At 32.5% G+C, this 19,981-nt stretch overlaps 1 protein-coding gene and 1 long non-coding RNA gene across 2 annotated transcripts; one reads left to right on the forward strand and one right to left on the reverse strand.

The window, feature by feature from the left end:
- Positions 1 to 6,493: 6,493 nt before the first annotated feature.
- LOC141549961 (uncharacterized) lies at positions 6,494 to 13,764 on the reverse strand. The gene is made up of 3 exons (XR_012484467.1): positions 13,616 to 13,764; positions 7,654 to 7,795; positions 6,494 to 6,727 (listed from the first exon to the last, which is right to left on the reverse strand). It is a non-coding gene; the product is annotated as an uncharacterized LOC141549961 (long non-coding RNA).
- A 4,302-nt stretch (positions 13,765 to 18,066) lies between these two features.
- LOC141554668 (olfactory receptor 13C2-like) lies at positions 18,067 to 19,066 on the forward strand. The gene is given in 2 exon segments (XM_074286802.1): positions 18,067 to 18,286; positions 18,289 to 19,066. Coding segments are annotated over 2 exon segments (954 nt in total). The 3' UTR covers positions 19,023 to 19,066.
- Positions 19,067 to 19,981: the final 915 nt, after the last annotated feature.

The following is a 19,981-nucleotide window of genomic DNA, read 5'->3' on the forward strand; positions in this document are numbered from 1 at the left end:
AGGCCAAGCCAAGAGAAATAACCATCCTGTGAAGGAAAAGGATTTTCTCTCAGATATCAAATTTGGAAGCATTGAAGAAACTCCTGTTATCACAGGAGATTATGTGCTTTGAAAAACTTACAATGCTATGTTAAATTATTATCTTAGTTTGTTTTTAAAATTTTTATTAAATTTTTCTTTCCCCAAGAAAGTTCTTTTTTGTGTTCTTTTTTCAACAAAGTTCATAAATTTATTATATATTTAAAAGACAGAGCAAGTTTTATAGATTTGCAATTTTAAGTGCAATCATCTTTTTATTATTCTATAATGTTATTAAAATTCTTATTTGTTTTGTATATTAAAAATAATTAAAATGTTTTGAAGTGATCATCAAGACATAATAAAGCTACTTCCAAACATTCTGTTTTATTAATGACTATTGTCCCTATTATAAAAGCAATTTATCCTTATTTAGTACCTTATGATAGTTCATGTTTATTTTTTTTATATTTCTCTTGAGTCAAGTTTATGCTTTTAAATTTCTATTTGATTCTGGTTTTTTATCAGAATTTTTTGAAATTCCAATTAAATATTGCATTTCACTAAAGATTAATTTGTTTCTCTCTAGGATTACAGTCAATTTTGCCTGGCAAGTTATTTTTTATTGTAAACTTTTACCACTTCATATACTTTGCCTCCTAGAATATTCTATCTCAAGCTATATAAGCATTTATAGTGGCAGTTCTAAATCACATATGATTGTTACTGTAATTCCTTAGTGCTTTACTTCTTTTTTTGGGGTTATTGAAGTATTTTTATTTGTTCTAGAAGCTCTGGGCTTTGACCATAATTTTCCTGAGAAGTTTTCATTTTGAAGTTTCTTTCAGGAAATGACCAGTGAATTCTCTTTGTTTCTTCTTTGCACTTTGGTTCTAAGAATTCTGGGAAGTTTTCTTTTAAGATTTTTTGAAACTCCAGATCAAAGAGAACATTCTACAAGAAGCAAACAAACAAATATAATTAATTCAAATGTACTGAAGCTATAATTATAATTGTACAGGATTTATCAACAGCTACAATAAAAGACTGCAGGTCCTGGAATGATATATATTGACCATCTAAATAAAGAGGCCTGTAGTCAAAAATATCATACCTAGCAAAACTAACCATAATATTGAATTTTTAAAAAGACTTTCAAAGAACTTGAAGATTTTCAGGACATTATCTCAATTAAATCTATATACACACACACATACACACGTGCCATGAAGAGTATAACAACCTCCAAAATCTTTAAAGAAATAAGGGATAGTAGATATACAATAATGTGGGTTATAGAAGGGTGTGTAGGGACAATGCAATAAGAGTGTGTAGATTAATGGGAAAGGGATAAAGAGAAAATGAAAGAGTGGTATATGATAAGGTGGAATACAGAAGGATGTGACCCGAGTGAAATAAGTTATTTGGATTAATGGGAATGGGAAAAAGAGGGAGGACAAAGATAAAGGAGGGATCCATGAGTGGGTGGAGGCTAAGTATTTAGAAGACTAGTTAAGAAATATTATTAAAGTAGAAGAATTAGGAATAGGAAATAAGAGATATACACAACAGTACAACAAAGATCAGGAGTAGAATTTTTTTAGAAAAAAAGCAGGGATATTAATCATTGATCTAGACAAAGTCAAACTAAAGATTCAATCGAGAGAAAAATCTACTTTATATGTCAACCTTATTTCCAAGGGAGAGGTGCTCTTACTGCTTCATAAAATTAATCTTTTTGTCTCTATTCTAGGCCCAATCCTTTTCCAGCTCTTTGCCCCAGCAATTATTTCCATGCCTTTCTCCTTCTCCACAGACTCCTTCCCTACATTTATGTTCAAGTTTTACTTTTTGTAAGAAAACTTCTCCCATGGTCATGCTATTATCCCTCTATTGCTTTTCCATTATTGCTCAACTACTAAATGAGTTATCTTGAATTTACTCATAACTTAGCCACACTATATAATTCCTTATAATTTGATTTCTAGCCCTAATTATTATATCAAATCTTTGTTTTTTTTCTTCATAGTCTACAGAAAACATTTTTATTTACCTCTCAGTATGAAATTCAGAGCTCCTTTTCAATTCATATAAAGGCACTTAGGTGGGTTATTCCACCTTCTTAAAGAAAGAAATTGTTTTAGGCACATTCTAATAATAGCTTTTTAATAACAGCTTGTTGGATTGAAATTCATTGAGCACATTTCTCTCCATGTCCATTTCCCCTAGGTTTCAATCTCTATGCAAATTATTTTTTAAAAGATTTGTTTATATAGCCATCCTTTTTTTTTTTTTTTTTTTTTTTTCTGATTATACTTAATGTTCATTGCGGGACAAAGGATTTAGTTCTTATAGTTCAAATTTGAGGACATTCAAGATATTGCTAAACTTAACAGAATATTATCTATTTTACTCCAGTGCTATGAAATAATTTAAAAAAGAGAGCAGCATTATTTTTCCCATAAAGCTTTTAAACGTTTCCTTCCATCTGTGGATTTTGCAAAGTTCTGAAGGTACAACTATTGGTTTTAGATGTCAACTTATTTCTCCTCCCTATTCCACTGCCTTGAATCCCAGTGTTCCTTAGAGCCTTCGTGTATTCTCCAAAGTAATTTAAAGTTGTATGTAGAAACTATATGGAAGTGAACAAGTTTAAGATGCTTTATGGATAATGTCCTAAGTCTAATTACACAAAACTTATAATGTTGCTTTAATTAATGCCACATTAAAATATTTAAAAGAGAAAGACCTTTAGTTTTCATTTTGCCAACTCAAACAGCAAGGGACTTACACAATTATCTTGGTGCCTCGCCTCAATTTCCCACATTTCTTTAACTACTGGAAAGCAATGTTGGTTTTTCTTCTTTGATATATTTACCATGCTGGTTCAGGTCCTCAGCACCTCAAAAGTGTACTACAACATTAGTTTGCTGGCTGATTTCCCTATTTTGACTACCCACTCCAGTTAATCTTTCACTTAGCTATCAAAGTGATCTTCCAAAGACACAGATCTGATCATATCATATTTACATTCATTAAACTATAATACATCCCTATTGGTTTCTGAATTAAATTTAAAATTCTGTTTGTCTATTAAAGCCCTGTATAACCTGACCCCTTCTTAGCCTTCTAGTTTGCTTAACTCCTTACTCTACTTCCATACATTCTGTATTATAAATACAGGGACCCCCTTAATAATCCTTTCACAAGACTGTCCATCTGAATAATTTTACTAGCTCTTTGTCATTCTTGGAACTCTTCTCTTTCATATTGATTTCCTACTTCTTAGTTTTCCTGTTTTCCTTCAAATCTCTATACCAAGAAAGTTTTCTCAGTTCTTCAGCTAAGCACTTTCTTTCTGCAGATATTCTGCATATATCTTGTTTGTACATAGTCATTTGCATGTTATACTCCATACCCCTAGAAAACTCTAAACTTCTTGAGAATAGAATTTTATTTTTTGTTTTGTTTTGTTTTTTACTTTCTTTGTATCCTTTATGCTTAGCACAGTGCCTGGTAACAAGAAGATACTTAAATACTAGCTAGCCTAATAACTGACAGATATGAAATATTCTAAATCAGAATTTTCATCTTCTTCACATATGGATCTCTTGCCAAGTTCTTACATATAGTGTACACATACACTGGTATTTATTGTGGCTAGAATACAAATCCCAATCTAGAGCCTGTTGGCATTTCTTATGGTCTGAGACAAACCTATACTATTCTTGTGATGAAAATGGAGTGATGACATATGTGTGGTAGTATGTTTGTACAGACTTTGGTTAATGATAGTAGAATGAGTGTATCTCATGAGGGACAACTGCCCAATTTATAGTAACTTAAAGAGAGTTCTCAAATAAAGTACTAAAAGTAGGTCTGTAATTCTCTCTAAAATTTATTTTTTTTCTCATGTATCCCTTAGCATTTTTATGAATAACTTTGGCATTTTTTTGGCTATTTGTGGATGTGAGAGAGATAATATACTGATTTATAAAACTGAAATTTAAAAAAATGTTGCAGGTTAATATAATGGGTTCCTCACCAACTTTCATTTGCCTGGTTGTACTTTTGGTAGCGTGAGTTGTGCTCTAGACTTGGATGAAAAGTCCTGAATTTTTTGAATCTCACTCATCCTTTTGTATACGAGAAGAAAAGATGAAGGCTTCATCCAAGATTTGACACTGTAATTATGATGGCTGAGCCACAAGAACAACAAACAAAAGTTAAGAAGCTAGGTGACAGAGCCTATGAAGTAAAGGAAAGTAACACTGAATGAAAATTGAAAATGGTTCTTAACTGTGGAAGCAAAGAGAAAGGAATTTTTGCATCTTTTTTCTTTTGACATGTGAAGGCTTTTTTGGAAAATTATCCTTCACTTATACTCCTTGAGTTTTTATTTTTAAAATGTTTCCTTCTCATGATTAACTGACTATGAGGACAATCCTGTGAACTGAAAATGTAGTTTATTCTACTTACATGACTAATAGAATAGCTAATAGATGTAAAGTTTATTTAAGTCTTCTTAGAGCCCTGAAAAGGGAGAGAAAACTTCTATTTTTAAAGAATTATCTCCTTGGATACATACGTATCTATGGCTTCCATAGTCCTTTAATAAAATCCTACTGGCCTGCTTTGAACAAGAAGTTTTTCTTAACATGAGATGACAATTTTAAATAGTATTGCTAATTAATGCCACATTAAAAATATGTAAGAGAAAGACCCTTAGATCAATTGCTTACTCATGTCTAACTCCATATAATCCTATGGACTAGCTGTCTGCAGGGTTTTCTTGAAAAATATACCTAAGTGGCTTGCCATTTCCTTCTCCAAGTTTATACAGACCAGGTATTAAGTGACTTGCCTAGTGTCACACTCCTAGTCTGAGGTCAAATTTGAACTCTGCTTTTTCTGACTCCACTGGGTTACCAAAATATCCCCCACTAATGTGCTTTCTCTCAATAATGTAGGTGGCAAGATGGGGATGTAGAATGGGAGGGTGCTTAATTTGGAGTCAGAAAAATTGGGTTTGGATCCTGAAGGTGTTATGTATTAAGTATGTGATTTTGGTTGGTTAATTGCTCTCTCTGAGTTCTCATTTTCTCATCTTAAAATTTTAAAATAAGAGATTATTCCCTTCTATGTCTAAATTCAAGTGTATAATGAGTACTTCCAAATAAGCCTTGGAAGTGAGAACATTGAGATTAGTGACCAGAACTTTTGACCAGAACAAATACTTGGATCATCTCCTCCTTCTCTCTTCCTCTTCTTCCTCCCCCCACTTGATTAGGTGCTAAGGGTTATTGATTCTGCTTCCACATTTTTCCTCTATCCTTTTTCCCTCTACCCATATTTAGCCACCTACCATGTTAAATTTCTCATTATCTTCATTCTGGACTATTGTAATAATCTCATAATTTGTCAAACTTGCCTCAAGTCTTTTTCCCCTTTGAATCTATTTTCTACATAGTTGCTAACATATTATCAAAACCTAGTTCTGATCAGGTCTTTAATGATTCCCTGTTACTGCTGGCATCAAATGGAGTGTTTTATATTTGATTTTTAAAGTCCTTCACATTATGATTCTAAAGTATTATATTTTTAGATTTATACAACTTCCTCTTATGGTCCCTCATGCTAAGATAGTCTCTTCCAAGTTCCATATTTTAGATTCCTTAGTTTTCTTTGAAGTTTTGCTTTAACATTATCTCCTATATAAAATGTCTCTGCCAGCTCCTAGTATGGTACCTTCCCATAAATTTTTATTTATTTTGTGCATAATTTTATGTGTTCATGTTATCTTCCACATAATATATGAACACTTTATATTTTTATATTCTAGTACCTAAGCCAGTATCTGAGACTTAGTAGAATCTTAATAAATTTTGTAGGCTGATTGGTTAATAAAAATGGCTGGGTCTGTAGTTGAATGGACACAGGAGAGTGATGAAAGCACACTGTTGATATACCAGCCTCAGGAAAAGTTAATCTGGGCTGATTCCTTGCATGAGAGAAACTGGCACCTAGGAATTTTACTTATCCTTCTTTCTGGTACTCTATTAGCTTTGTTCTTCTTTCTTTCCCCCACTTTAGAACTTTTAACTCTGAGGCTCCAATTATAAATTCCCAGTGTGCCTTCTAAATTCATTGCCTCTGAAAACAACTAATTTTGACCTTATCCTGGATTTTTAGTAACCTATGAAATCTTTACTTGGACCACATCCTTAACTATCAGCTCAAGTGTGAATTCATTCTTTGAGTAGAGTTTTGTTAATCTCTTAGTCAATAGAGGGGGAAAATTTATTTCCAGACTTAGCATTGAAAAAGGAACTCAATATCATCCAAAAGGTAAACTGTGGAAGATAGCTGTCTTTTAACTGCATTTGGTACATAGTCTTGTCTAAAAACCATGACAGTTTTGTAGACAAGGAGACTGGGAGCTTGTAAAGTCTTACTGATTGACTATTTAATCTTGTTAAGTTCCAAATAAAGACAATTTTTATTTTCTACCCTTAAAATGGGCAAGAAATCTATTTGAATTTGGGCAGAAGTAGGTAGCAATGCTAAGAATGCATTCATTTTTCATCAATTAACTACTTTGCAAAAATCCATGCAGCATGCAACAGGAAATTCTTATTAAAATGAAAGGGCGCTGGTTCATCTTCAGGACTTTTGTTATGTTTTTATTTGGATCTCTTTTCTTCAAAAACTAAAGAAGGCAAAAAAAAAATAAAGTATTTACATTCAATGTCAACTCAAGTTTTACCTTGTTTATATAAGACTATTGACATAAAGGTACTAAAAATTAGGCCCAAGAATTTCATAGGCCTTTCTTGAATGGAAATTTTTTCAATACATATTTCACGGCTGAATTCACCTCCTTGTTCCTAAGGCTGTAAATGATGGGGTTAAGCATGGGGGTCACCACTAAATAGAACAATGTGATAAATTTGTCTGTAATTGAATTTTTGGACTTGGGCTTCATATACATGAAGAGGATGGTCCCATAAAACACAGTCACCACAGTCAAATGTGCTGAACAAGTTAGAAAAAGCTTTTTCCCTACCTTCTGCAGAGTTAATTCTCAGAATGGCAGAGAGAATAAAAATATAGGATATAATAATTAACATTAATGGGGAGAATGCAAGTGTTATGCTGTCTATCAACATAATAATCTCATCAAGGAGATGTCAGCACAGGCCAGTTTTAGTAGGGACAAGATTTCACAAACAAAATGATTAATAACATTTTTTCCACAAAAAGGCAATCCTATAATAAGAGCTGTTTCCATAGTTGAAATGAGAAAACCTACAACCCAAGATATAACCACCAGCTGTACACAGAGTCTCTTGTTCATGACTACAAGATATCTGAGAGGATTACAGATGGCCATGTATCGATCAAAGGCCATTGTGGCTAGGAAAACACACTCTGTGGACCCCATGGCAAGGGAGATATACATTTGAATAATACACCCAGAAAAGGAGATGGTTTTTCTTTCTGATAAGAAGTTTGTCAACATTTTGGGGACAAAAGAGGATGTAAGACATATGTCTAAGAAGGAAAAATTACTGAGGAAAAAATTCATTGGCGTGTGAAGGTGACAGTCTAGGATAGTTAAAATAATTATAATACCGTTTCCCAGTACAATTACTATGTACATCAGCAGACATAAAAGGAAGATGAGCACTTCAGTCTTTGGGTATTCTGAAAACCCCAGTAGAACGAACTCTCTCCCAGATGTCCAGTTGGCTCTTTTCATTACATTTGATTTCACCTGTAATAATTGAGCAGAAAAGAACAGCTGCTTAGTGCCTGGTTTCTGGAGATGTGGGGAGCTTCAGAAGGGGAGACTCAATCAGCACCAGTTGAAAGTAAGAAAGAAGCTACAAAATTGAACTGAAAGTGGTTGTACTTCTAACCTTTTTTGAAAGGGAAGATCGATGCTATTCAAAGAGAATTATCTGAGCTCCTCTTATCAATCAAAATACTATGACACCTTTTTAGAACCCAATTGTGAAGGGGCAGTTAGATGACACAGTGGATATAAACCCAATTCAACTATTAATCTTTATCACAGGATCATTAATTTAGATTTAAAGGGGGCCTTAGAGATCATCCAGTATATTCTCCTCATTTTATCGATAAGGAAACTGACACCTAGAGAAAGGAGGTGACTTACTAAAGGTAGCAAGGGACAGAAATGAGTGTTTGTTCTTTAACTCCAAATCTTGCATTCTTTATTCTTCACATCAGATGGGAAACTCTTTGAGGGCAAGGCTCTTTTCTTTTTTCATCCTTGTATCTCTTTATTGCCATTACTTCTATCTCTTAACAGCCTTCTCCTTCATTTGCATATGAATAACCAGAAATACTTGGTTACTGCTTGAGAGAGCCTAGTTTGAACTCTTCCTATTCATAATGTTAGAAGCCATAAAACTCTTTCTTCTTAGCAACCATTTAAAGCAGCCTTTCCCCATAGAAGATAAAGGTTGGAGATAACCCACCAGCTACCTTGACTGGTGCCATTTTTCACTTGATATGTCTGCTAAATTGTATGTACCTTCAGGGTAAGGATGATTCCTCATCCACCTTTTAGTCTTGGTGTGAAATTTGCAATGAGTGGGATTTGGGTGATAAAAATCATGAGATGAAAAGTCATAGTATTACTAAATTAGAATTCAAAGAGAGTGTAAACTTTCTAACACTTTTATTTTATAGATGAGACCTAGGGAGGATAAATGACTTGCCCAGGATTGCATTAAACCTAAGAACCATTTTGAACTGAGGTTCTATGACTCTAAAGCCAGTGTTCTTTTCACTGTTTTACACTGAAATTTTGAATTTGAGAAGATGGCAGAACATTTGGGTGGAAATATTCAACCAGTCACTGGTAAAAATTTGAAGATTTTCCATGTATCATTACTCTCTTACTCTATTGTAAGTTCAGCATATGAGGAATGATGGCTACCCTATCAATAAATTCACCTCAAGACTTAGTATGAATAGATTCCTGTGGTTGCATATTAAATACTTCCTTCTCCAGAAACTACATTGGAATTTCAGAAACTCATGATAATAGGTAATAGACTTTGAGATATTTTCAAAATAATTCATTTTACTTGGATAGATATATAAGAGCACTGGAGTTGATCAAAGAAGTAAAACAAACAAACAAATAAATAAAAAAAACCCTTTTATTTACCTTCAAGCATGTGTTATTTTTCTCTTTCTCTGCTGTTGATTTGTATAACTATGTACAACATCTTAGAATCTGAAAAGGCTTTTGGCTCCTTTCCTGGAACATTTCATCAAGTGTTGAAAGACAAAATTTTCAGAAACATCAGCACCAATAACATTCTATTTGCATGAGGATCCTCACAGGGGAGATTTTTCTTTCTTTTCTCCAGAACAAGTAGCACAGTCAGACCTGGTTTGAGATGCTTAAGATGAATTAAAGAAGTCAGGCATAAGACTACTATGTTGAGCTCACAAAACATTTAACTTTGTATTTGTAGCTTTTCCATAGTCCTAAAACTGAGATTTAAGCTCTGAAGGACCAGGACTGCTGTGGGAAAACAACTTAATACTTTCTTTTCTGGGACTTAATCTATCCCTTAGGCAATTTCAATTTGTGACTCAAGAACTTCAGTATACCCTGAGGAGTAATGCCTCTAACTTTTGCTTATTATACAGACCCAATTACCTCATCTTTTGTTTTGTTTTGAATCAGCAATCATTCTCAGTTTTGACTTTTTAGGAAGTATTTTGTAGGGCTTTCAAACTCTTGCCTTAATAACACTTCTCAAAGATGTCAGAAACTTCAACTATCAAGAATTCCATTATTATTACCTCTCTTTATAGCAAAATCCTTCTTAGAAAATGTTTATAATGTGAATATTTATATAATTCAGTATACTTTACTCATTCACTTTGCTTTTCAAACAATATGGCTATTACTATACAACATTTTCTCTGTTCTCTTTGTTTCACTCTTCATTATTCCATACTATTCTTTAAAAGTTTCCTAAAATCTCAATTCCTTATAGCACAATAGTATTCTATCAAAATTATATACCCCAACATCCATTCCACAATTGATGACCATTTCCCCAATTTTCAGTTCCTTGTCTTCCCAAAGAGAGATGCTATATTTAGAACATATACATCCTTTTTCTTTTTCACTGCTCACCTTGGAATATAGATCTTATAGTGATATTGCTCATCAAAGGGTTTACACAATTTTATAACTCTTGGTGAATAATTTCAGATTGTTCTCCAGAATGGTTGGAATATAGTTCCAAGTACACTATATTAGCTAGTTTTTCCACTTCCCTTACAAAATTTGTCATTTTCTCCTTCTATCATTTTACCCATGTTAATAGGTTTGAGATGATACCTCAATTTAAAATTTTCATTTCTCTAATCAATATGTACTGTCAAAAATTATAATTATAAAATTAATAAATTATCAAAAAAATAATTTTTTTTATTTTTTTGTTACATTTGAGTTTTAATGTTTTACTCCCTCCCTCCCAATCCTGCACTAGGGAAGTCACAGATATTTTTGACATAGATACATATGTAAAACTATACAATATATATTTTTTCATATTCATTCCATCTTTGGACTTGGATAGTATCTTCCATCACAATCCTTTATAGTTTATTTGAATATTCAAAAAACTAAGAAGAACTTAGTCATTCATATTAATACTTCACTAATATTGCTGTTACTGTATACAATATTCACTTGCTTTTGGGCATTTCACTCTATATTTTATGCAAGTCTTTCCCCATTTCATATAATGAAATTTCTCATCATTTCTTGCAACATAGTAGTGTTCCTTCACAATCACATAGCCTAACTTATTCAGTCATTCTCCAATTGATGGACATCCCCTCTATTCTTAATTCCTTGCTACCACAAAAGAGAGCTGCTGTAATTATTTTAGAATATATATATATATATATATATATGAGATATTCTTTTTCTCTTTCCCTGATCAACTCAGGAAATATCTTGGAACAAATTGCTTTCCATAATACCAAAGACTATAATTCAGTGGTTTATACAGTTTGTTCCAGTAAGTTAAATGGGAGTATGTGTTGAGTTATGTGTCTTAAGCTCCACAAGGTCTTCTCGTCTTGCATTAGTATTTCTGCCTCTACACAGGAAGGTCAATTTCCCTGATTGGGAATAAGTTGCATCAGTATAGTTCCAACAACGGTGTGTACCATTTTTCCATATCCCCTCCAACATTTGCTCTTTTTTCTTTCTATTATTTGAGCCAACCTGATAGGTGTGAAAGAATAAGTCAAAATTATTTTAATTTGCTTTTAAAAAAATCAATAATGATTTAGATTCTCCCCCATATATCTATGTATGGTCTTGATTTCTTCAATCAAAAATTGTCTTTTCATATCCTCTGACCACTTGTAAATTGATGAATGACACATAATCTTATAAATTTGACAAAGTTTTCTATATATTTGAAATGCGCGACCTTTATTTGAGAAACAATTTATAATTTGTTCCCTTCAATTTTATGATTACTTTCTTATCTTGGCTAAATTGATTATATTTGTACAAAGCCTTTTTAATTTAATGTAATTGATATTTTCCATTTTATATATTATAATCTTTTTAATTTCTTGTTTACTCTATAATATTTTCCTATCATAAATTTGATAGATAATATGTTCCATGTTCTTGCTATTTACTCATGCTCTCTCCCTTTATATCTAGGTTATGTATCCAATTTGACTTAATCTTAGTAAATAGTGTAAGATATTTGTATATACCTGGTGTCTGCTAAACTGCTTTTCAGGTTTCCCAATAACTTTTACTAAAGATTGAATTCTTATCCAAAAAGCTTAAATTTTTACATTTATTAAATACTTTCTATATTTACTATTTTGTGTTGTACATTTACTCTATTACACTAACCCATCACTCTATTCTTTAGCCTCTACCTGATGACTTTTATAATTATCACTTTATAACATAGTTTAAAATCTGGCACTGCTAGATCCCCTTTCATATTATTTCATTAATTCCTTTATTATTATTGACTTTTTGCTCTTCATGTTATTATTTTTTCTAGTTGAACAAAATAAATTTTGGCAATTGGGGATGGCATTGAACAATCATATTAGTTTAGGAAGAAATGAAATGATTATTTTATTGGTTTGGATCATTCATGAACAATTACTATTTCTCCAATTATTTAAATCTCACTTATTTGTATAAAAAGTATTTCATGATTATGTTCACATAGTTCTTTACTTAGTCTTGGCTGGTATGCTCTTAGTTATTTTCTATTTCTATGATTGTTTTACTTCTTGCAAGGTTTAGTTGCTGATATGTGAAAATAATTGTCATTTATGTGTGGTTATTTTAATATTGCTTCATTACTAAAATTTTTGTTTCAATTGACTTTTAATTGAATCTCTAGTATTTTCCAAGTCTATCATCATAACATCTTCAAAAAGAGATAATTTTATTACCTCATTGCCCATTCCGATTCCTTCAATTATTTTCTTCTATTATTGCTATTACTGGCATTTCTAGTACAATATTGAATATTATTAGTGATAATGTGTTTCTATCTTAATGTTATTACAAATATTTCTTCCTATTGGTTTTAGAGAGATACTTTTTATCATTTTAAGAAAAAATCCAGTTATGAAGTGTTTTTAAATAGAAACAAGTTTTTCATTTAATCAAATATTCTCATTTCTTTTCAAGCTTCAATCAAGAATCTTACCACTTGATTCACTAAAAAAAATTAAGGCTGACCAGCTGACTCTCTATTCTCCCCCTTAACTCCCACCAAATTTCTTTGACATCATTCCTCACAATCACCTTTACTCCATTCTCTGATGAAGAGTTTGACCTCTTTGCCAAGATCACCTCATCTACAGGTAGTCTTGATCAAGACTCTCCTAGTACTTTCTAGCAAATTGGCCCCACCATCCTAATTTTTCTCTATTTTTCAACATTTCCTTATATACTGGGTTCTTTATCTATTTCCTACAAGCATACCTATGTTTCCCTGCCTTAAAACATTCTCATTTTATCCTTCCATCCCTAATATATATATATATATATATATATATATATATATATATATATATATATATATATATATATATATTTTGTCCTGGATATCTGCTTCCCTTAAATACTCAGTACCTCAATTTCCCTTTTTTCCTCATATTTTTCAAACCATCTGTAAGCTGGCTTTATAATTCTAATGTAACTGTTCTTTTCAAAGTTACAAGTGATTTCCTTACTGCAAAATCTAATTGCTTTTCTTAATCATCATTTTTCCTGAGTAGTCTAAAATATCTGACTCTGTTGATCATCTTCTACTGTACCTTCTTCTCTCTGGGTTTTTGTGATACTTCTCTATCTTGGCTCTCCTCCACCTTGCTTAATCACTCCTTCGCAAGTATCTTTTGCTAGATCTTCATTTGTGTTATATTTCCAACTCTGTGTATGTCAAGGCTCTGCTCTGGGCTCTTTTTCCTTTTCTCTCTATAACAAGTCTAAAATGCTCTGTAGAATTGTTAGAATAATTCATTGGCCTACCAAAAGTGTTATTGTGTCAGGCTTCCTTCTTTCAACATTAACCATTTCTGCTTTTTCCATTGTTTTTTCCAATTTGGGGGATGTGATATGAATCTTCATAGTGCCTTTGATTTGCATGAAAATAGAACAATTATCTATACTATTGTTTTACTCCATTACTGCAAATAAGCAAGACTTGAGACTTCAAATTATTTTACTCTATGGTCAATAAACTGTAAGAGGATAAACTGAATAGTTTGGACAAAGCTATTAAAATAGATGCAGATGAAATTCTTATCATTTTCATGAGATGGATTAAGGATCTATAACAAACATTTCTCCTTGATAATCTTTCCATTTGAAACAGAAAGTGGTTTCTATCTAATTAGGTCTTCAGGGCATTATTCCTGAAGTACTAAAAAGTTTTGAAGTTCCACAAGCCACAATTTAAATTACTTTAGGGACAGAATAAATCCCTAAGAGCAAATAGGGATTTAAAGTGCCTTCTAGAGCCCTTGGTTTGTCCTTTTGAAATATCTTTGAGCCTCCACTGTGAGGTCAGTGATTCTGTCTGGACTGCTTGCTAAATGAAGTTGTCCTTAATTTTAAATTATGCAATTCTGTTTTTTTTTAGTCGTTCTCCATTTGTGCACAATAATAATTTAAATATATTAACTTTATAGTTTTTCAGGAATAAGTATATCCTGAATCTACATTATCCTTTACTTGTTTTAAGAGCAGCTTTATGAAATAAATAAATAAATAAACATGGTATCTTAGAGTAATGTATCTCTCTTTCAGAACTGACTTCTTTGGAATCCATCAGCAAAAGAATCTTCAAAAGGAGTTTGAAAAAAGTTAAAGGTAAACATAAAAGGGAAAAAATCTGCTGTTTGCTCTGTCCCAGGAAGAGGAATGACCTTTTGAGAGGAGGTAAATTGTATTGAAGATCATACACATACTGATCAGTCAGTTTTGAGCAATAGAGCAATACTTTATAAATACTACTGAAGTGAGTTAATAATTAGTTAGAGAGGAAGAGTTAGGCTCCATATAAGGAAATCCCTTCTAACAATAGGTAATGTCCAAAAATGGAATGCATTTCTTTAGTGGACAGAGATCTCCCATTCCTGGAGGTCTTCAATCACATATTTAGTTGGGCTTATGGGGGTTGTTGAAGATTTAGATCCTATCCTACTCAGATTCTATGGTTCTGTGTATACAGAAGTCCTATGATTGTGAGGTTGCCATGATAGTATGCATTTGTGTCCTATCAAAGTATATAGCTCTCTATCATCTGAATTTCTAGTGCTTACAAAATGTTCAAATCTGTTCACTCTATCTAAGTAATTTTTTGTGTGTGATGTAACAGCAGCAGTAGCAGTAGTAGTAGTAATAGTAGTGGTGGTGGTGGTGGTGGTGGAAGTAGTGGTTATGGTGGACATTGAAGAGAAAATAATTCAACATATTCCACCTCCACTAGTATTGGGGTGAATAACAATATTTCTGCCCTCTCTTCTCATCCTTTCTTCCCCCTGAACTCCCATTACAGAGAAGAAAAAAGTTGTCCCATTGTGTTACTGTCTGTGCGTTAGAGGACAAGTATGAAAGTCTTGCTGTGCAATGTCTTTTAGCTTCTAGCATTTGTTTTATTTTTCCATAAATCATCCCATCACATAAATTAAGTTGATGTCTGGATAAACTTTGTAGTCCTGCGTGACAGATGAGTCTCTGGGAAAAAAAAATCACATTACTCTGAAACCTATGCCTTCTGTATTTTCTACATCATGGAACCAATGTATCTCCTCTATTGCCTCTTACTTTTATATGATTATAAACTATTAGAGTTTTATAAGTGGAAAACTCAGCAGCATATAAGGGCTATCATGGGAGTAGAGCATGAAGAATGATGCTCAGAAATTGAGTAATGAATATTAACTGGCTATAGAGAAGGAAGAAAGAAAGCATGTACCACAGATGACTGAAAAATTGGCTTCTCATTCAATCTATGTTAACAACAGCTTTCTTCTTATAACATTATAATGGAGAAGGTAAAAATGGTAGAGCAGAAACATACCAGGTAACTCAGAGTTTCTTTCTCTTTCAGGTGTTTCTTGGCCACTAAAGCAAATTTCATTCTTGAACCACCTGCCTCAGAGAAAAGGTCCATGCTATGCTCTAACTTGCCATGCTCTAAACTAAGTATTTTACAATTCAGTGATTTTATTTGTAAGTTCTGATTGGAAGATTCCACAGAGGCATAGAGGTCCCAAGAACCCCACTCTCCAAGGGTGTACAGTGTAAAGGATTCCTTTCCAGAGAAATAAAAAAAAATTCAGATATCAGTTAAAACACTTCATTCATTTTGTCATTAGGCTCTATTGTGTAGCTTCATAACATTTGTTTCAGGAAATTAATGAAACAGAATTCAATAATAATTGTGCAGCCATGATATAGGACCCAGGTTCAAGAAACAGACATTATTGGTGCTGAACAAAAGAAACTTAGTATTATTTTAAACTGCTACTTAGAACAAATAATATCAAAGATACCAGACTACAAAGGGGAAAAAAAGGCTTTTTCCTTCTCAATAGTTTCAAAAGATACAACTAAAATCAAAACAGTTAACATAGCATTTTGATGCTTATAAAGTTTAAATGTAATGTTGTTTTAGTGAAAAGTAGGTTTTTTTTTTTTTTTTTACTTTATTATTATAAGAACAATGCCCAGAATCATCCAAATATATAGTGGGCAGGAATTAGTTCCTGCATTTTCTAAATTCCATATCCTGTCCTTGTTGCACTAAAAGAAGCCAACACTCCCATTTTTCTATTTTGAACCCTAGTATTTAACATGATATAATGTGACTTATAATAAGTTTCATTCAGATTGGATTTCTACATCAATGTGTATAGTATGTATTTTCTCTTTTGAATGTCATAAGAATACTGTGAATGAAATATTATAGGTATAATTCTTATTCACAGATGAAATGAGGCTCAAAATTTAAGCAAGTTGCCCCTAGGATTTTCTATAATAGGGAAAATATAACAAATACATTATTAGAATGAAATTAGTAATAGAAATTAGAATTGTACCTGTGATTTAATTGCTATGGAGAATAAAAATATTTTCTTTTTTTTTTAAGAGTTGTGTTTTCATGTGGAGTAGACAACAGTAGAATATGAAATCACAGCTTGCTAGCAAGAACAAAATATTATTTTCAAATGGTATTATGATTATTTATAAAAAGTCTCAAAATAATATATTAAATAAGTGAGCTATAATTTAAAAAAAAAATTTCTTTCAAGAAAATATAAGGATAGAAATCAAGTCAATACAGCTTTCATCTCAATGATATGGACATTCCACATTCCTGACAATATCTTCCCATAAATTCACAAGAAATTAACTTCACTTGCTTGGTGATCTTGGTATTCTTTTGGCAATATCTAGATATCAGTGGAATATGTGAACTGTACACCAGCTATGTCTTGCTTTCTGGAAATAATAAATATATTAACTGAGCATTAACTTAAGTCTACATGTGTGTATCTTTATAACAACAAATAAAACTTTGCTTACAGATAAAGGATTATCTTAATAATTAATAGTAAATTCAATGTAAGTAGATTAGAAAAATGATCATTGTTATTAAATTAATGTATTGATATATTTTAATCGCAATCAAAATGATATTCTTCTTTGCAGAATTAGATTATAATGGTGGAATTTGTATTTTTAAAATTTTTTCAACAATATTAAGAGTTAATTGCCTCATCCAGGATCCCACAGTTATATGTCAGGGGTAAGACATGAAAGGGTTTCGTGAATGAGAAGCTTACTCTGTAGTCACTATGTCAAGCAGCCTCTCATGAGAAATATTAACATTTTTGTAAAAATAGAGAACATGAAAACCAGAGAAAGAATTAATTATATCATAAATTTATTGGGAAAGCTTGATAAAAGTATAGGAAAAATGAATTTAGATTCTTTCCTCACACTATGTAATATAAGGAATTCCATTTGAATTATTAAATTAGACCTTAGTCTATATAAAAACTTTTGAAAACCAGGAAATGACAAAATAAACAATAAATGAGAAAGATCAGTGTTTTTGTCTCCAGGGATTCTCCAACTCCTTATGATTAATCCAGTCACTTAAATCATCTTGGAAAAGCCAGGGAAGAATATCATTATTTGGGATATGTGCTCCTGAATAGAATTTTTGCATTAATGATTTACCTTTGGTCCATGTATAAAGGCTGATAAAAGTTCAAGGTCCAGTTCAATTCTAACAGTGTTGCTCAATTTTAGACACAGTTTAAAAAATTAAAATATAATTAGTGATGAGTTTACCATCTTCAACACTGATTCTCCAAGTAGATACATGACTCACCGATGTGGCTGAGCAGTGATGGCTTTGAATGTAAAACAATTTGTTCTGTGTTCTTTGAATTTCTACAGGTAAAATGGAAAAGATAAATGAAACCACTGTGACGGAATTCTTCCTAAAGGGACTTTCTGGCTATCCCAAACTTGAGATCATTTTCTTTGTGCTGATCCTGATAATGTATGTGGTCATTCTTCTAGGCAATGGCATCCTCATTGTAATCAGCATCCTGGACCCTCACCTCCATACTCCCATGTATTTCTTCCTCAGTAACCTCTCTTTCTTGGATATATGTTACACTCCACCTCTATTCCTCCTACACTGGTGAACTTCTTATCTCAAGGAAAAACCATTTCCTTTTCCGGATGTGTAGTTCAGATGTTCCTTGGTTTGGCCATGGGGACCACAGAATGTGTACTCCTGGCCATGATGGCCTTTGACCGCTATGTGGCCATTTGCAACCCCTTGAGATATTCCATCATCATGAACAAGATTGTGTATGTGCAAATGGCAGCTAGTTCCTGGGTAGCAGGGGGTGTCAATTCATTGGTGCAAACAATTCTTGTGGTCCAGTTGCCTTTCTGTAGGAATAATGTCATCAATCATTTCAGCTGTGAAATCCTGGCAGTCATGAAACTGGCCTGTGCTGACATCTCTGGTAATGAATTTATCACGTTAATAGCCACTACAGTATTTGTATTAACTTCATTGTTACTGATTGTTGTCTCTTACACTTTAATCATCTCCAGCATTTTAAAGATTCACTCAGCTGAAGGGAGAAGTAAAGCCTTTTCTACCTGCTCAGCCCACTTGACTGTGGTCATTATATTCTATGGGACCATCCTGTTTATGTATATGAAGCCCAAATCCAAAATATCGCCTAATTCAGAAAAAATGCAAGCTACAGACAAACTCATTTCCATGTTCTATGGGGTAATGACTCCCATGATGAATCCTTTAATTTATAGTCTCAGAAACAAGGATGTGAAAGAGGCAGTTAAACATCTGCTAGGCAAGAAAGCTTTTAGCAAATAAAGATGCAAAGCCTTATGCTTTGGTCCAATGAGTGATAGAATTTATAGAACAGCAAGAAAACCAATTAAGAGGTCTACTCAGTGTTCCTCCAACAAATCACCCACATACACCCACTATCTGATAGAACCTAAATTTTATACTGTTGATATAAAGACAAAAATAAAACATTCTTTGCTGTCAAAGAGCTTCTATTCTATTGGGAGAGATAGCAAGCATTCAAATAAATACCTATCAAATATATACACAATAAATGTAAGATTTTTTTTTTTGGAAGGATTCATGAGTAGTTCAAACTGAAGAAGAAGGAAAGACTTCATGCAAAAAATGATATTTGAGTTGAACTTTGAGCTAAGTAGGGATTCTATGAATCTGATATAAAGTATGAGTTCTAGGCATGAAGAGAAGGGCAACCTCATGAAGTGAGGAGAAGGAATAGCTAAAAGGTCAATTAATGATGAACAATAAAGATAGAAAAGTAGTTTGGAATCATGTTTTCAAGTGCTTTTCTTTCTTTATTTCTGTCCTTTTCTTTTTTTCTGAAGCAATTAGGGTTAAGTGATTTGCTCAAGGTCACACAGCTAGGAATCGTTAAGTGTATGAGAATAGATTTGAACTCAGATCCTTCTGATTTTAAGGCTGGTGCTCTATCTATTGCGCCACCTAGCTGTCCCTCAAGTGCCTTTATTTTAAAGAAGAAACATTTATTATTCTTAGAAGGAATAAAAAATTACTCAAACTAAGTATGTAGAAGAACGTGTGTGATATGACCAGATCTATGTACCTACACTATTACTTTGGTAGCTGTGTGGAAAATTGTAAAGAATGGAAAATTATGGATAACTATTTCTTCAGACAACATTACTTGATTCTTCCTTGCTTTTTTGCATCCTGTTCAATGTAAAGTACAATTAACTATACTGTGTGCAACAACCCCATCTTTTAAAAATGAATTGCATTGT

Source organism: Sminthopsis crassicaudata, chromosome 1, assembly GCF_048593235.1.
Source record: "Sminthopsis crassicaudata isolate SCR6 chromosome 1, ASM4859323v1, whole genome shotgun sequence".
Lineage (NCBI taxonomy): Eukaryota > Metazoa > Chordata > Mammalia > Dasyuromorphia > Dasyuridae > Sminthopsis > Sminthopsis crassicaudata.